The 18,816-nt window shown below is 46.1% G+C and overlaps 2 protein-coding genes across 2 annotated transcripts; one reads left to right on the forward strand and one right to left on the reverse strand.

Moving 5' to 3' along the window:
- Positions 1-816: 816 nt before the first annotated feature.
- On the forward strand, positions 817-8,361 carry spata2l (spermatogenesis associated 2-like). The gene is made up of 4 exons (XM_083654869.1): positions 817-930; positions 3,294-3,660; positions 6,175-6,468; positions 6,865-8,361. Exons 2-4 carry the CDS (start codon positions 3,298-3,300, stop codon positions 7,927-7,929), a joined length of 1,722 nt encoding a protein of 573 aa, XP_083510995.1. The 5' UTR covers positions 817-930; positions 3,294-3,297; the 3' UTR covers positions 7,930-8,361.
- A 1,008-nt stretch (positions 8,362-9,369) lies between these two features.
- pdf (peptide deformylase, mitochondrial) lies at positions 9,370-14,009 on the reverse strand. Its single transcript, XM_083654397.1, has 3 exons — positions 13,878-14,009; positions 12,429-13,109; positions 9,370-10,861 (listed from the first exon to the last, which is right to left on the reverse strand). Exons 2-3 carry the CDS (start codon positions 13,054-13,056, stop codon positions 10,704-10,706), a joined length of 786 nt encoding a protein of 261 aa, XP_083510523.1. The 5' UTR covers positions 13,057-13,109; positions 13,878-14,009; the 3' UTR covers positions 9,370-10,703.
- Positions 14,010-18,816: the final 4,807 nt, after the last annotated feature.

Below are 18,816 nucleotides of genomic sequence, written 5' to 3' on the forward strand. Positions count from 1 at the left end.
TGTGTGTGTGTGTGTGTGTGTGTGTGTGTGTGTGTGGGTAGGCTATGTAGCTATATCTATAGCCTAACCCAGTGGTTCTCAGAGTGGGGTCCGGCGACCCCCAGGGGTCCTTGAGGGGGCTCCAGGGGGTCCCCAGCAAAAAGGGGGATAATATATTTTAGCTATAATTCCATCCATAGCCTATGTAACATAATGACAGAATGTATGACTATTTTGGTCATGGGTTTCATACAGTTTCTGTAATAAAAAAACATCTAAAAGCAATAATCTTATCAGATGGGTGGGGGACCCTGGCCTGGGACAAAATCTTATCAAATGGGGGTCCGTGGTCTAATTTGTGTCAGTTTAGGGGTCCTTGACCTGAAAAGTTTGAGCACCACTGGCCTAAGCTCCTAAGAATAATTGGATAAACAGAGTAAACGTGAATTTGATATCATACCTACTATAGTGAGGATTATAGCCAGGAGGTTCCTGAACAGTGTGGACATGTCTGCCTGGAGAGGAGATTGAAAAGAGTTTGATGCATGAATTCGCACAGACTCGGACAATTGTGTCTGGGTCATAGAATGGACATTATGAATGGGAGCACATGATGATCACTGTAAATAGTTTACACTATATGAAGATTTTGAAATCCAGTAGGTGGCGGTAATGCACAAAAAGATGTTTGCCAACCGCCATAAAACCCGAGAGAAGAAGAAGAACACCTCCCCTGCTTTGCCTGCGGCCCGCTCTGGCACTCTAAACAAGCGCACCTGTTTGAGGCTGGGGAAATCCGTGACACGTGACAATGTTTAATTGTTTATTTTTTTTTCTCAGAACTTTGGCTGCGTTCAGGAGGCAGCTGGACAGCACCGACGAACTGTTCGGCAAATAACGCCACAGTGTATTAACGAAATAACCGTCATGTGTGAATAAGTAGCCTACCAGGTGAGATCTGTTTATGTCAGTCAAGGCTTTCGCTTTGATCAAACTCAGACTGACTCTAACGTGTAATAGCTGCGAGCTAACGTTAGCTTAGCCCGAGGTGGGAGACACATGGAATACTGTTTTCAGAATGTCAGCGATGATTCACTGCGTTCTATTCAATGATGTGGTTCCCTTGCGTATCGGCGAAAAGCACATACTTTCCAAAATATGACTGCGACTTTTTCTAAATCTATTCGATCCACCCTTTAATTCGGCATACATCCAAAACACCAAGCAGCACTTATTTGATTTCCATTTCAACTTGTCGAATTCGATCGATTGTTGTTGATCCAATGTCCCCTTCAGAAAACACGGTCGTGTGCGGTAGCGAGAGGTTGACCCAATTCTAAAAATTGACTTCTGTTTGGTGTATATGCTTTGTAATATCAAAGCCGAATTGGAGAGTGGCACTTAAAAGGTGTTGCGTCTTAATTCAGAGGTTTTCATTTGTTACGCCGAAAAGCAATATAACATATTTTTGAATGGACTTCGGCGTTCCGACCATACAAAAGACCAATGTGGTGGCTGTTGGAGTAAGCTAATGCTAACGAAAAATATCATTGCTCTTAGTGACGTTACGTTGGTGATACTTACATTTTTTATCCATGGCATTAAGCGACACGTTTCGCGAATAAGATACTGTTGTTGATATAGCTAGGTCCGCAGTGTTTGTAAATGTGGTTATAATAAAACGCTAGGTTAGCTTGTTTGCTAACGTTATTAAAGTAGTTTTTAGGCTTGCATCCATTTATTTTCCATGTAATTTAGGCCAGTGTGAGATACTTCAGTTTCGCTTTCGGTCACCCTTCTCCACGCACCTACGTTCGCTAACAGCAAAATGTAACGTTGGCTCTTTTACAGTTATGCAGCCAAGCTTTGTCATTTGTAAAATATTGTCAGTTCAAGTAGGGATACACCCCAGACAGTATATCTGATAACTCCCCCAGCACCAAATCATTACTATTCTGAAAGGTACACAAAATCACAATTCAAAACAGCTTGATTCTCTTCCCTTTCCGCACAAAGAACTAAGTGATCTCTTGGAAAATGTATTACATCTCTTTTGGTGCAGCGTGGAGGATTAACCCCTATAAAACCTTATTTTAACGTGCAGTCCTTTGATTAAGTGGTTTGTGACGATGTATGGAAGATGGTGTGATGAATGATGTATGGATGATGGAAATTAATCAATACTAAATTAAATGAACCTAATATGATAACTTAAAATGATAACCCCATAAGCAACTATATGGCCTGCATTTATATAGTGCTTTTATCCAAAGCGCTTTACAATCAGTAGGTACATTCACCCATTCATACACCGATGGTGGCAGGCTGCCACGCAGGGTGCTGGCACACCATCAGGAGCAATTTGGGGTTCAGTATCTTGCCCAAGGACACTTCGACATGCAGACTGGAGGAGCCGGGAATCGAACCACCAACCTCTTTCATCCAAAGCGATTAGTGACGACCCGCTCTACCTCCTGAGCTACAGCCGCTAACTATAATAATACCCTTAAAATAGTAAGTTGAATGTCCAGATAGGAACCAAAGTTGGACCATCAACAACAATTACCGTAATCTATTTATTTCAAACATTTGACAGTTGCAGAAACAACTTAGCTTTGATCACAAGATAATCAACATTTTTAATGGTAAATGACTGGAAGCAATATGCGTATTGCAACCAGAAGGAGAAAAGGGCGCGGTGGTTTTCTCCTGAAGCTCCCATCATCTCGTCCAGGGTCTTATACCCTTCTACAGAGTCCAAAGTAACAGCATCTCCACAAAAAAGGCAATGGTCTTCAGCACAGATCAACTTAACAGTATGCATTTCAATCGGTCAGCAAATGTATTCTATCTTCAAGTCATGGATATCAACTTGGATCTTCAGGTCATAGGTCAACTCTAGGATCTAAATATGAGTCTGTATGTCTGACGGCCACATTCCACTGAGTCCGTGTTCGGTCCGTCTGCGCTGCGGTACGGCTTCGGAGCCGATACGTTTCCACTCTAATCATTGTGTCGACTCCCACCTACTCCGCTGCGTTGCGTGTCTACTCCGTCCCAGCTCCGACGATCCGGAGCTCTCCGAAAAAGATACGCAAGGCGTACATTTTCCACGGATGTCGGAGCAAAGCTGCAGCAAGTTGGATTTGTTTATAAATGAATCACTTTAACCTGATCAAACCTCATCAGCAGTGTGCTTAAAACAATGTTATGGGTCAGTAAAAAGAATGGATGGTCACTCCTCAGTAGCAGTAGAGAGCGAGTCCTATCGGTGCAGCCTCACTTTTCAACTGCCTGTTCTATCTCCCTGTCAGCTGCATGATGGAGATCCTCGGACAGAGAGCCAGAGAGCTAGTGAACAAGTATGATCTGGCTTTGGAGCAGCAGATCTTGGGAGGAGGCTCCAACCTGGTGTGCACAGATGAGGAGCTGTGGAGGCAGGTGGAGAAGCTTCTGAAAGACGGAGATGCGGAGGAGACACACTGCCTGGGTCTGGACCCGCTGCAGGTCATGGAGGAGTCCCTGAAGGCAGCGGCAGCATCACCCACAACAGCAGCCCCTGGCAGGCAAGCCAGGGCCCGAGGTGGGCTGGAGGGGCTGGCTAAAGCCTTCGAGGTCCTGGAACAAGCAGCGCTCAATCTATATCTGGGCCCCTGGAGGGAGGAGTACAAAGTAGTGAAGGTGGGCTATTATAGTTGGATGTAAAATAGATATGAAACATTGGGTTCTGGTCTGGAAGTAAATTTCCCATTCATTTTTCCCACAGGGAATCTGATTATTAGTCGTAACATTTTAACAGTCTAATAATAATAGGCTAATAATAATACATCAGAATCAGAATCAGCTTTATTGGCCAAGTATGTACACATACAAGGAAATTGGCTCCGGTTCGCTTAAAGTCGAGCTGAACCCAAAAATGACTTTTCTTTTCTTTTAGTTCAAATACCTGGGTATGCAGTGCACCTATTTAATAATGTATGCAAAGAAAATCACAACAATCTAATTTCTTTAGTTTTTCACACTTTTTCACATCAAAAGTTCATTTTTCAAGATTTCATTGATAACAGTAATGTACAGTTTGCTGACGTCACCTAGTACTATCAAATTTCTACCCCATTTCAACCAATCATATCACGACATGCAGCTGTCAATCAAATCTTCATTTCAGGATAATTTTCTCTTCCAAATGAAGTAGAAAATGGCGCCTAGTGCCTGTCATCTGGCAGAATTCCTCCTATCCCATAAACTAACTACTAACTTGGCCAATTGTTAGAAACATGAACAAAAAACAAAAACTATAATCTCTAAGAATGCAAAGAAATGTAACTGGCTCGTTAAAACGCGCATTCCAGGAATATCGTATTTACAGCAGCGATAATGGCGCATGCATCCGAGAGCTTGGTTGTCAGGGGTTGCACTTCGGAGATTCCAGGCCGACGTGCTGCACTCTCCGCTCGGCAACACGAAGGCAGCTGGCTGCCTGCGGCTCGCTGAGCTCCCGTCAAAAGGCTCTTCCCGAGGGGAGCGCCACAACACACTGAATCCCACTCGATTTGGAGGCGGAACACGCCAAAGCTCAATCCAGTCCCCAGAATTGTCAAATAAAATCATCGACATGATACTATGACCCGCCTCTCAACCTGTCATCTTAGACAAACTATGTTTTCAGTCTGAAACGGACTCATATGCACGTGACGAACGGGTTCAGTTCGACTTTAACTCTCAATGTACTCTCACACAAACTTAACTCTCAATGTACTCTCACACAAAGAAAAAGTGCTCAGGCTAAAACAAAACAATCACAAAGGATAATTAAACATGAACATTAACTACGATATACAATGCAATAATAATGTGTATAAATACCTGACATGTAGTGCTTTTCTAGAACTCATTCACTCTATGTATCACTCTGGACTTTCAGCCACCCGCACCGATTACAGTGGGCTGGGAGTACTTGCCTTGACAACTTCTTCCGCCAATCAGCATCGCCAAATCTACTTAAGGTCCTTAAGGTTGTTGCACCCCGAGAGCATTTTTTTCGTGCGATTAATTTGCACGTCAATAATATTTTTCGAACCTATATCAGTCAATGCAACCGTGCATACCAAAGGCAAGGTTTCACTGAGCGGTATTTCCGTGTTTATTTTTTCGCACCACGGTTTATTTGTCAGAAATTTGCTTCTGATGTGTACACATCTGTTGCTGTGATTTACAGGTGGGTCAAAATTCGCATCGCAATTTGGCGCTGTATATTCACATCGCTCTTGGTGTGTAAGAGCCTTCAGGAGAAAGGTAGCCGGCACTACTTTCCAAACATGGCCGCTGACCTCTTTTCCTTCCAAAAAGACAGATTATGTGCATTGTGGATTAATATTCACCGTGTGGTGACTCAGTACCTGAAGCACAACATGTATTTTGGCACCGTGAGATGTGTGTTTTGGCAGATTTTTAACAGCTTGTACCATTACCCTCCATTCTATGGCGATACTAACTAACTTCACGACTGTAGCTCACTGTAAACTGAGCGGACGGTGCCCGGTAAGGCATGGTGTATCTTGTTTACACTATGTGGGGGACAGTGCCGGTAAGGCATGGTGTATCTTGTTTACAGTATGTGGGGGACAGTGCCGGTAAGGCATGGTGTATCTTGGTTATGTGGGGGACAGTGCCGGTAAGGCATGGTGTGTCTTGTTTACAGTATGTGGGGGACAGTGCCGGTAAGGCATGGTGTATCTTGGTTATGTGGGGGACAGTGCCGGTAAGGCATGGTGTGTCTTGTTTACAGTATGTGGGGGACAGTGCCGGTAAGGCATGGTGTATCTTGTTTACAGTATGTGGGGGACAGTGCCGGTAAGGCATGGTGTATCTTGGTTATGTATGGGACAGTGCCGGTAAGGCATGGTGTGTCTTGGTTATGTGGGGGGATGTGGCAAATGAGCTAAACTCACGAAAAAGTGGAGTATCCCTTTAACCCATTGATACCTGATGCAGCATTTGCGTGTATATCCCTCATTTGTGTGTGTATCCCTTTAAGACGGTTCGCGGTCTTAAAGGGATACACACACAAATGCTGCATCAGGTATCAATGGGTTAAAGACAATCACTATCAGCAATTCTCTAAGTCTAAGATCCATAGCAGTGGAACTCTAATATCCCTCCTCTGGTTTCTGTCCCTTCTCTTTCTCCTCTCAGATGTACTCTGGCATGTTTACCCACTACATCAAGCCAGTTCTGTCCATGCCACAGATTCTGATCCTGTTTGGCCTGCTGGGGTACCAGTCTTGCTCGGCGCGGCGCGAGCAGCTTCGTCGCCAGGTCACCGGCGTCAGCTCCGCCTCCGCACTCGATCTCCTCCACTTGTCCTGCGCTTTCTTCCTGGCGCGCTGCGAGTGTCGCCTCCTGCTGGCAGCCTTGGGGAGGCACGGCAGGGAGGCCCAGTGGGAGCTGTGTCTGGTGAGGGAGAGGCAGAGAGGTTGCAGCCTACAGGTCAGTCCACTTGTCACTCAGTCATTGAATTACTCACAGCATGATTTCCATATTCCCTAAAGTGGTGTCATGATGATGTCATGATGACACAGCATGATTTCCATATTCCCTAAAGTGGTTTCATGTCATGGAAGGCTTTTTGTAAGTTGAGCATTGCCATCCCATAATACTTTCCACGCTCAATTTGTTTCTTGATCAAATCAGTTAAGAAGGTCAAACCAAGTATCCGTTGAGTGAGACTGTCTCAAACCTGATTGAAAATCATATAAAATATTAAACTGGTTAACATAATTAAAAATCTGCTCGTGAACAGCTCTCTCTAAGGTTTTACTTAAAAAAAACCTTAAAATAGACAGATAGGTTTAAAGACTCTATTGTCCGGGCGTCTCTCCACAGGTGGCCCTGGACAACACCAAGAAGATGCTGGAGGTCAAGCAGCTGAAGGAGGAGCTCGTGCCCGGGATGGATGGAGAGCTGGACCTGTACACGGCTGAGGAGGCGAGCGGTGGCGGGCAGCGGGAGGTGCTGGTCGACGCACCCCAGAGTCCCCGCTCTTTGTCCTGGGCGGGGCACAGCAGCTCCTCGCCGCCCGCCATCGTCACACACGGCAACGGGGTCACGTCCCCGTTCCCCTCGACCACCTCCTCCCCGCCCACAGATCCCGTCTGCGTCTCGACACTGAGCTACCAGCTGACCAAGGCGCCCGCAGCGGGCTCCCACCCCGCCAGAAACTTCTCGGCCGCCGCCAAGCCAGGCGGACATCCCTACGAAGAGTCGACGAAGCTCGACTTTGACAGAGCGGACTCGCAGTCGCGCGATCCGACCGCGCAGGCCGCGGGGATTTGCAAGAGCGAGGCTTCGTACGAGGCCGTGCGCTTTTGCAACTGCATCCACCCGCACACCGCGTGCGTTAAGCACTGCATCGATTGCAACATCTTGCACTGCATAACCTGTGGCTTGCTGAAGAATTGCCAAAAGAACGGCCATAGTTTGCTCTTGCCTGAAATGTCTGCGGAAGAGATGAGAGAAACCAGGTCGGTGTCGTCGCCACAGAAAGGAAGTCTGAGGGAGGGCGGTGTGAGTTTGTCGCCGACCCACCGCGTCGTCATCGGCAGCGCGGCGTTTTCCGGCTCGGTTCTGCGCGACGGCCCCGGTTCAATAAGCCGCTCCCCTCAGCCGATCCCCTACCATGACTGTTGTGACCCGGCCCACCCGGACCCCGAGCTCACCTGTGTCAGCTGCTGGATCTTCCACTCTGGAACCTGCAAAGGGGTGGAGTTCTGCCAGGAGTACGGCCACGAGATCCAGCCGCTGGGCGTCTGCACCTGTGGGAGGCCGTGTTCCAGAAAGCCTCTAGTTCTGTGCAGATATTGTGGAGCCGAGTATTGTAACGACTGTTGGTATAGGAACCCTGTTGAATGTGCCTGCGGCCAAACATTTGATCAGTCGTCGTCTGTGTGAATTTGCACTTGAAAAGTATTGCACTAAAGTGGCACATGGAGCAAAATCACAGTTGCCTTAAGTCCACCGTCTGGGCAAAATGTACGAAATCACAAGCTGAAATGTTGCCTTGCATTCACAATACTTTTGCGTAGTATTAACTGAGCTTTTATTTTTCTATTTTGGGTCCCCCTTTTGAGACCCCCCAGTTATTCTGTGATTCAGCTATTCTGTAAGTGGCCATCTATTATTTACCATTTAACATGCTTTTAAAATGAATGTTTGATGTTGAAATTTGAAGTTGTGGTTACAGTTTGTGTTTGAGGATCATTTCAATCTAACTGGGCGTTTTAAGCCTGTTGGAACATGACTCTTGCCTGCAAACAGACTGTAATAAAATGGAAGAGACGTAGAAGGGAGAAGTTGTGTGTTTGACTATTTACAAATTATTCTGACAAGACGATCAGATATCATATTTTATTGAATAGTATAAATCATGGGTGTCGTTAGGGCTGGGCTTTGGGGGCTATAGCTCTGAATGCTTTATGAATAGCCCCAGATCTATATATATATATATATGAATGAGATAGCCCTCACCCCCAGATCTATTCATCTGTCATTCATGCTTTAAACTTTAAAGCCCTCAAAAATAACATTTTACCTATCTATAGATAGATCTGTTTGATTCCCGATGGAAGGAGACATTACAGCACTGTCCTGTCTTTAACATCACCAGCTGACAGAGCAGCGTAGCGCCTCCTACAGGCAGATACACAGAGTGACACAGCGGATCCACAGAAATGGAGACTGCACAGTTTTGCACAAAGTTACCCTCTATGCCTGGCAGCAGCAGGGCTACACACGAACAATAAAGACAGCTTCCACTGTCGGTAAAAGTTCAGCTCTCTGTGATTTTCTGTCTCATAACCCTCTGCCCATGTCTCTGTGGAGGTCGGGGGGGGGAGAACACTTTTACTTTAGTAATTAAGTTGAATCAGTACTTCTACTTTTACCAGTCTTTTTTACACAATTAACTGTACTTGTACTTAAGTAAAGAAAGTGTGTACTTTTCCCATCTCTGGCTATAGGGAACATGCTATTTGCTCTCAAAGTTAGTCTAGAGAAAACTTTGCACTCTTCACTCAAAAAGTGAACCAAGGAGAGAATGCCAGGTACTGTACTAATGTAGTCAAATGGGTGAAGAAAAGGCTTGCAAACTGATAAATAGGCTAGAGAGGAGGCTCTTAGTTCAGATACCAAAAAACAAGTGTGATTTGTTCACAAAGTGACAGTGAACATTTTAGTGTTCAGACCATTATCAGCAATTGAATTCAAAGTTTTGAACACAATCTTAAAAACGATTGTTATAGGTAGCCAATACAACCTGGGCAATTTAAATAAAAACTAGAAGGTGCAAACCTCCACCAACGTTTGACGTCCGACTTCCTATCACTTAAAATTTAAGTTTCATTTAAAATCTGAGATACAGAATTGATTCCAAATCAGTAAGTTTGCAGGGTCTGAGCAGCCATCTCAAATTAAAGTATTGACTGCTCTTCAGATAGGCTGCTGGCAGCAGACTAAGCAACAGGTCAGACTCCTCAAAATCCATACCCTTCCTACCCTCGATCTTTACATGCCTGTTCATGTCCCAGGCATGTCCTCAAGTCGTCTGTCCAGACTTGGACAGACGACTTGCTTGGATAGGTCATCTAATCAGTAGCATCATCTGAAGGCAGAAGACCAATTCACATGTAAAACTGACAGCACTACATTTCTTTTCCACAAGAGTCTCAGCAAAAAGTCTTTATCTTGCTCAAAGGACACGGTGTAACTGTAGCAGACTTTCCCCTACATACACGTCTTCACAGGAGTTGTCTGGGTGGGGAACAACAAGTCATGGTAGAAAAAGGAGAAAAGGCCTTTGTTACTTTGCTCCACAAAGCGATTTTTATTATCTTCTTGTCACCGGTGACAAAATGACACTTTTGATCAAGCGTTCCTTAGGGGCCGTGCACATAGAACATGAGTACGGTATTTGAGCTGCCAGCGCCTTTCTGCAATTCATTCTCTCTGGTGAGGACGCGCTCCTCTTTCAAGGACCACACCTGCTGGTGTTTAAGCGCTCTTGGCATCTAGCATTTTTGGGCACCGGCGGGCGCGCTCTGGGTGTCTCAACCTGAAGAAAGTTCAACATTTGAAGGAAAAGCGCGCTGCTCGTCAATGTCACTCCTGCTACCTCTTCTCCTGCCAGGGGGATCTTCAACCTCCGCTGCTGCCAGAATTGCAAATAATCTGGCTTTCATGTTTACAGTGCGAAACAATCAACAACGACAAACAGACAAAACCAGCTGGCTACCGTACCGGGGAAAAACTGCAGGGAAAAACAAAGGAAAGCACAGACACAAAATGCTCCATGCGCTGTGTTTTGTGTGCAATGTAAGCTCTCTTGACATGATTTCCAAAGTGTTCTTATGTATTCTGGTGGTCTTTTAGAGCAGTGGTTCTCAAAGTGGTGTCCGGGGACCTCCAGGGGTCCTTGAAGGTTCCAGGGGGTCCACAGCAAAAAGAGGAATCATTTATTTTCACTATAATTCCATCCATAAGCAACACAATGACACAATATATGACAAGTGTCATGGGTTCCGTACACTTTCTGTAACAAAACATCTAAAAGCAAAAATCTAATCAGATGGGCCCCTAGGACAAAATCTTATCAAATGGGGGTCCGTGGTCTAATTTGTGTTCGTTTAGGGGTCCCATGACGTGAAAACGTTTTAGAGGGTGTCTGAATGCTATTCATTGTGCGACTGCCAGTTGATATTGATGAAGGTCTTGCTGTCCATGCGGTCAATGTAGAGAAGCCCATCTAGGTGGTCCATCTCGTGCTGGAGGATACGAGCCGGCCAGCCGCTGGCCTGCCATGTCACAGCTTCACCCTTCTCATTCAGACCTACAGAGTGTGGGAAATATGCAGAAGCACATTAGAGATGACCTTTGACCTTTCAATGTGTGTTACAGTGTTGTCATTGAGTCACCAACCTTCAAAGTCATACCCAAGCCCCAAATCCTCTATGTCCATCAGAGAACCACTGGTCTAAGATGCCGGTTCAAGTTCTCGATACACTAGATTAAACTACAGGTACCTGACACTTCCACAGACAGATTAAACTACAGGACAGGTACCTGACACTTCCACAGACAGATTATAAACTACAGGACAGGTACCTGACACTTCCACAGACAGATTATAAACTACAGGACAGGTACCTGACACTTCCACAGACAGATTAAACTACAGGACAGGTACCTGACACTTCCACAGACAGATTATAAACTACAGGACAGGTACCTGACACTTCCACAGACAGATTATAAACTACAGGGCAGGTACCCGACACTTCCACAGACAGATTATAAACTACAGGACAGGTACCTGACACTTCCACAGACAGATTATAAACTACAGGGCAGGTACCCGACACTTCCACAGACAGATTATAAACTACAGGACAGGTACCTGACACTTCCACAGACAGATTATAAACTACAGGACAGGTACCCGACACTTCCACAGACAGATTATAAACTACAGGACAGGTACCTGACACTTCCACAGACAGATTATAAACTACAGGACAGGTACCTGACACTTCCACAGACAGATTATAAACTACAGGACAGGTACCTGACACTTCCACAGACAGATTAAACTACAGGACAGGTACCTGACACTTCCACAGACAGATTATAAACTACAGGACAGGTACCTGACACTTCCACAGACAGATTATAAACTACAGGACAGGTACCTGACACTTCCACAGACAGATTATAAACTACAGGACAGGTACCTGACACTTCCACAGACAGATTATAAACTACAGGACAGGTACCTGACACTTCCACAGACAGATTAAACTACAGGACAGGTACCTGACACTTCCACAGACAGATTATAAACTACAGGACAGGTACCTGACACTTCCACAGACAGATTATAAACTACAGGACAGGTACCTGACACTTCCACAGACAGATTATAAACTACAGGACAGGTACCAGACACTTCCACAGACAGATTATAAACTACAGGACAGGTACCTGACACTTCCACAGACAGATTATAAACTACAGGACAGGTACCTGACACTTCCACAGACAGATTAAACTACAGGACAGGTACCTGACACTTCCACAGACAGATTAAACTACAGGACAGGTACCTGACACTTCCACAGACAGATTATAAACTACAGGACAGGTACCTGACACTTCCACAGACAGATTATAAACTACAGGACAGGTACCTGACACTTCCACAGACAGATTATAAACTACAGGACAGGTACCTGACACTTCCACAGACAGATTATAAACTACAGGACAGGTACCTGACACTTCCACAGACAGATTATAAACTACAGGACAGGTACCTGACACTTCCACAGACAGATTATAAACTACAGGACAGGTACCTGACACTTCCACAGACAGATTATAAACTACAGGACAGGTACCTGACACTTCCACAGACACGTAGCGGGGAACAGTGGCAGAGAAGCCAGAGATGCTCTCACAGGCCTCCTGGAAGAGCATGGTCCGTTTGTCCAGCACTCTCAGCTGGGGGTTGACGAAGACCCTGAGCGGCTCGGCGGACAGGCCGCGAACCTCCCTCGCCGCGGGCGAACTCTCTTCCAGCATCTTCTCGGGATATTCCAGCGCCAAGATGCGGAGTGGCACGCCGATCTGAGGCGCGCTCAGTCCCACGCACTCAAGTTTCCGCATCACTTTCACCATAGTGTTGATTACTCGTTGCACCTCGGGGCCCGTTATAGCCGCAGGGTCGACGGCGGCCGCGTGTGAACGCAGCACGGGGTCTCCTACCTGGCAGATGTGACCGTAGGGAGGGCTGGGAGGGGGTTTGATCTTGTGTTTCATGTACTGAAGATACGAGCGCACCTTGATGTTGGTGGAGTACGAGCGTCTGGAGGGGACAGACGAGTAGGAGGCGATGTGTGGAACAGGGGTGGAGGTCACTGCAGCTAAACTCAAGGCTCCAGCACTGTAGCGAGGGGCTTTTGATGGATACCGGCTGAAACCCTGCCTGGACAGTTGCAGCACAGATGCACATAATGCTCTGCTCATGGTTGAGCTGTAGCTGGGATGATGATCTCCAGGGCAGATCGTGAGTCACAGTGCTGTAGAGAGAGAACATAAAATTAAGACTTGATCAGTTTGAACCATGTGCCAATGTGACCCTGGACACTGCAAGTTTCAACTCCTGCTAGACACTGTTACAGCAGCTCATTTAATAAACCGATCATTATTGGATTTTGATTATTACCGATTATTCTCAGTTATGTGATTATTGTGTGCACTAATTGATTTGCACATCTTCAACTAAAGGAGGAACATATGAGTGAAATCAGTTGTTGTGTATGGTTGGTTGCACATGGTTAAAATCACTAGATGAAGGGTTTGAAGGTATGGTGAGATGCTTCAGTTCCACCACAGGTGGAAGCAGAACTACTAATTAAAATAGAGTTACTCAAGCGATTCCGATATAATAAGGTTGTCCCATGCGACCCCACCAGGCCCTTCAAAGTGCAGAAATAAGGTGGGTAATGTCGCATGCATGTGCTCACAACTCGTAATTACGATGTATCCGAGGAGCACATGAACGCAGGATAATGCTCGGCACAGATTTACGGAAGAATTTTGGATAGGGCATGGGAGGACTTTCATTAGTGAAGTCTTGAGATGATCACGATTCAAAGAGTCTGACGGCAAGAGATGGGTAGAACTTTTGAAAGTCACTAAACCCCGACGGGGCAACCTGGGTTTACGAAACATGCGCACCCATTCAAGCTAACACGAGTAAGAGGTCGTTAGCATGTTAGCTAGCTAAGCAGCACAGTGTATTTGTTTATTTTATCTAAGCTAAGCAAGTTGCACGTCTCAATTACCTTAACAGCTACAACAGTGTCACCGCCGCCATGCTGACTGATAGGCATACAAACATATTCAGTTGGAGAGAGAAGTTGGTTCTCCTGTCAACCTGTCAACCGCCTTCTTCTTCTGCTTCTGCTTCATCGCGTTTAATGGCAGATTGGGTGCATACCGCCACCTACTGTATAACGTGTATAACTACTCTTCTTCTTCTTCTGTTTTACGGCGGTTGGCATCCAAAATGTTGTATTACCGCCTCCTTCTGGACTAATCCATCCAATGTTCCCCTATTAGTTTCTCTCAAAAAACTGACAACTAGTTTCTTCGCCTCCACTACTCCCACACATCCCATTATAGACGGTTTTCACCAGCTGCAACCCCACAGCACTTCCTTTTTCTCAGCTTCTTCTTCTGTGTTTTATGGCGGTTGGCATCCTTAAATGTTGCATTACCGCCACCTGAATTGTATCAGCTTCACAGTGCTAACTATTGACAGTGTCCACTTTCTCAGCTATTCAGGGGAAAACACTGACATAGCCTACTTCTATTTCTATTTTTGCTATGTAAACGTTTAAGTAAAGATAGGCCTATGCGTGCAATAACGTACTGATAGTCAGCTTACTCTGTAACATGTAGCTTTTATTAGCCTCTCAGGCTAGCTCCGGGACGCAATCTTTTTTTTCCCATGATGGCGAAGGCTAGGCGAAGGCATGACCCGCCCCTCTCTGCCTCTAATTTGCTGACTGCACTCGGCTGCTCTCGGCTGCTTCCCAGGCGAGCCAGAAGTCATCTCAAACGAGCCTATACTTTCATTCAATGTCACGATGCTGCGGGGGGAAGTAGGCTACTTCATAGCTTAACTATGAAAATAGTGTTGGCTGTTTATCTCCCTTTCTGCTGCAGCATGTTGAAGAAATAAATGTTCAGTTTGAACAACACCCATTCTGGTCATTGTAGAGCAAGATGATCGCTTCCACTACCAGGGCCGCCCAGAGAGATGGCAGTGCCCCTGGAGGGGCCCACCGCTGGCGGCGCTCTCCTCCTCTCCTCCCCTCTCCTCTCCTCTCTCCCCCTCTCTCCTCTCCCCTCTTCTCCTCTCCCCTATCCCCCTCTCCCCTCTCCTCCTCTCTCCCCTCCTCCCCTCTCCTCCTCTCCCCCTCTCTCCTCTCCTCTCCCCCCCTCCCCTCCTCCCCTCCCCCTGGTTCCCCCTCTGCTCTCCTCTCCCCCTGGTTCCCCCTCTCCCCCTGGTTCCCCCTCTCCTCTCCCCTCCTCTCCTCTGGTTCCCCCTCTCCTCTCCCCCTCTCTCCCTCTCCTCTCCCCTCCTCTCCTCTGGTTCCCCCTCTCTCCCTCTCCTCTCCCCTCCTCTCCTCTCCCCTCCTCTCCTCTGGTTCCCCCTCTCTCCCTCTCCTCTCCCCTCCTCTGCTCTCCTCTCCCCTCCTCTCCTCTGGTTCCCCTCTCTCCCTCTCCTCTCCCCTCCTCTGCTCTCCTCGCCTCTGCTCTCCTCGCCTCTCCCCTCCTCTCCTCTGGTTCCCCTCTCTCCCTCTCCTCTCCCCTCCTCTGCTCTCCTCGCCTCTCCCCTCCTCTGGTTCCCCCTCTCTCCCTCTCCTCTCCCCTCCTCTGGTTCCCCCCACCCACCTCCATCTGCGGTCGCCTTTTATACACGTCGCAAACAACGCAGGACAAGGTGATTGGCTGGCTCAGATTTGAACAGATCTGAGCCAGCCAATCGCGTTATCCTGTGATGACGTAATGTGCTGTGCCCCATAACCGGATGGACCATATATGGACTTCCTCCCCCCCCTGGCTGCGCTATCATAGCTGCTGACTGTTGCACTATCCGTCAGATCCCTTTGCAAGGTACATGGATGTTACTCTGCAGAAACTACAGTAACAAAATCACGAATTGCGCTGTTTTTGGAGCTCTGCATGTCTGTGTTTGTCTAGTTAATGTGTTAACGTTAGCTAACGGCTAACATTCGCTAGTTAGCCAACCAACCAGCAGCTAACATTAGCTAGCTAGCTAGCTTACCGGAAGCGATAATTTTTTTGGATGACGGCGAAGGCATAACCCACCCCTGGCCCTCTCTGCCTCTGATTAGTGGCAGGCAGCGTTATAAACCATAGATATGACTATATTAAAAACATAAACACACTGGCGTCTTTCGTGCAGGCTAGCAAGTGTAACTGCTGTATGTCTGTCTGACCCACTGAGTCTGACGGTCTGACCACAGACTGTAGAAAGAGATGTAATGCAGGATAGCCGCTAGGCCAATCAGAGGCAGAGAGGGGCGGGTTATGCCTTCGCATAGCCTTCGCCATCATCCGAAAAAAAATATCGCCTCCGGGACAACAACGCTTCCTACCCAGCGTGTGCACGTCTTTCCGACAGGGGTGGTTGTTATGGCAACTATCAACAACAACAACTACTACTAACTACTACAAGACATAAAGACCGAAATAGGCTACCTTGTTAATGTGTCTGTCGGAGACACGGCCTAACGTTAACATTTAATATGAGCCGAATATCAGCCTGCTCAGCTATGTATACAGGAAGTAAACCGGATATTCAGGTGGGTTGTGACGGTTGTTATTGTTGTCAAGTTAAAACTGTCTATAGCCTTCACACTGGCCTCTATTTGTCCCAGTCTCTGCAGTCCAGTCACCATTGTCACCCTGTCCGCTTCATATCTCCTGCATGAGATCAGTACATGCTCCACCGTCTCCCTTACTTGACACTAGTCTGGGCACCTTCCACCCCGCTTTTTGTCATGGGGGCGTAAACCCCGGACCCAGAATTAACACCGGATGGCAATGCGCCTAACAACGTCTTTGTTGCCGTTAGCTTGACGCGGTGATGTTACCTAAACTAGAGTCTGATCAAAACAAAGCTAGCGTTACATAAAACAAAACGTTCATGCAATATGGCATCTCCGCCACCACCGCCTGACACACCGGTCAAAACGGTGAAAGAGGATTCTGATACTTGGGTCAAATTGTCAAGTTAACGTGAAAGTTGACGAGCTAGAAACGCTGCCATCCGGTCTAGGGCGGGCTCTAGGCCGGACCCAGTAGGGTGACAAAATCAATTGTGGGCGGGAGCCAGGCTCTTTCTCGCCGAGAAGAGCCTGGTGACGCGAGGTTAACTTGACACTGACTACAATGCTGTTAGTTAACAGCGTCGACAGAGCATGGCCGTGCAGTCGTTGTTCTTTGTAAGCTTCTAATTTGACAAAGCCCACTACAGAAGTATTTTAGAAGTCCATTCTGACCCACACACTCCATTTCAGGAGGTGGCGGTAATGCACCATAAGTTGTTTGCCAACCGCCATAAAACATTAGTAGAAGAAGAAAGAAGTACTTTGCAGCGTTTTGAAACCGTAGCGGCCTGTGAACACTCACAAAACGGTGAGTGTTCACAAAACGGTGAGTGTTCACAGTGTTGGGCAGTGTAGCGAAGCTACTCATGAAGCTACTAGCTTAAATACTATTTCTCATTCGCGTGGGTGGTGGTAACGGTAACTTACATTTCTCGGGGGATAGCTTCAATGTAGTTTTATCATCTACTACAGTAACAGTATGTTGTCCCAGATCAACCGTAGGCCTATTCCAGATGTGCTGGAATTCCCTTTTCTTGATCACCGAGATCAAAATGATTTAGCAAAAAAGAAAAAGAAAAAGGTTGTCTTTGGTGTACAGTAGCAAGCTACTTTTATTTTGGCATGTAGCTAGCCTGTAGCTTAGCTTGCTACATTTCTCTGGGGACAGCTTCAAAGTAGTGACGCTATATTTTAATGTAGAGTATAGCTGGTAGCTTAGTACATTTTCCAAGTAGCCTGCGCAACAACACTGCCTGTGAACAGCAATCACAACTGACTGTTCACTACGTCACAGCCGCAACTTGCCTGTACATGTCCAGCCGGGTCTGTATCATGAATGAATTGGGGGTGTACATAAAGGTCAAATCAGGTAGTCCGATCGATACCAAAGAACCGCGGTGTTCTCTGTCAAACCGTGTCAGTCAGCTGAGCGCCTCACTGTGTTCTGATGGAAGGAAGAGAGCAGCCTGACGTTATTACACCTTTATTACAGAGCATCCCCAAGCTGCCGCTGTGGATCATAGAGTATGCCTGGGCCCACAACATGATGGATATACAAGCAGGTTTGAAAACACGCTTTGAAATGTTGATGATGATGAACAGTGATGGTAGAAGTATTCAGATCTCTGACTTAAAAACAAGTATTGATATACAATCATGTAAAAAATACTTTGTTACAACAAGTAAAGTCCTGCATTCAAAATGACTTATGTCAAAGTACAAAAGTGCTCAAATATAGTTAATGTAGCAAAAGTAAAAGTAGCCATTATCCTGAATGGCCCATTTCAGAATTGAACACATTAAGTTATACCATATAATGTTATTGGACTATAATTATTGATAACCAGGTTAATATTTATGCATATGAATGTGTTTATCACTTGAATGTTGCAGATGGTATGGGTGGAGCTAATTTTAATTACTTTATACTGCTGGGTAGCTTATAAATGTACTATCATGTATTAGTAGATTTATAATTGGTATTAATAATCTAAATCTGCAGCTGCCAAATACATGTTAATGTAGTGGAGTAAAAAGTACAATATTTCCCTCTGAAATGTACTGGAGTAGAAGTATAAAGTAGCATATGGAATGGGAATACTAACGTAAAGTACAAGTAGCCTACCTCAAAATTGTATGCAGGTCGCAGGTATAACGTACTTCAGTAAATGCACTTAGTTACATTCCACCATTGATGATGAATGATGAAGTTTGGGCAATGACGAGTATTACATTTTCATAAGACTTAATTTATTTCTGCAGGGTGTTGCCCAAATCAAATTAGCAGACTATTATACTTGCAACTGAACTACCGGTATTGCATTCATATTTATTATGTGCATGGCAGGTATTACCATCA

Source organism: Poromitra crassiceps (assembly GCF_964638095.1).
Source record: "Poromitra crassiceps genome assembly, chromosome: 18".
NCBI lineage: Eukaryota > Metazoa > Chordata > Actinopteri > Beryciformes > Melamphaidae > Poromitra > Poromitra crassiceps.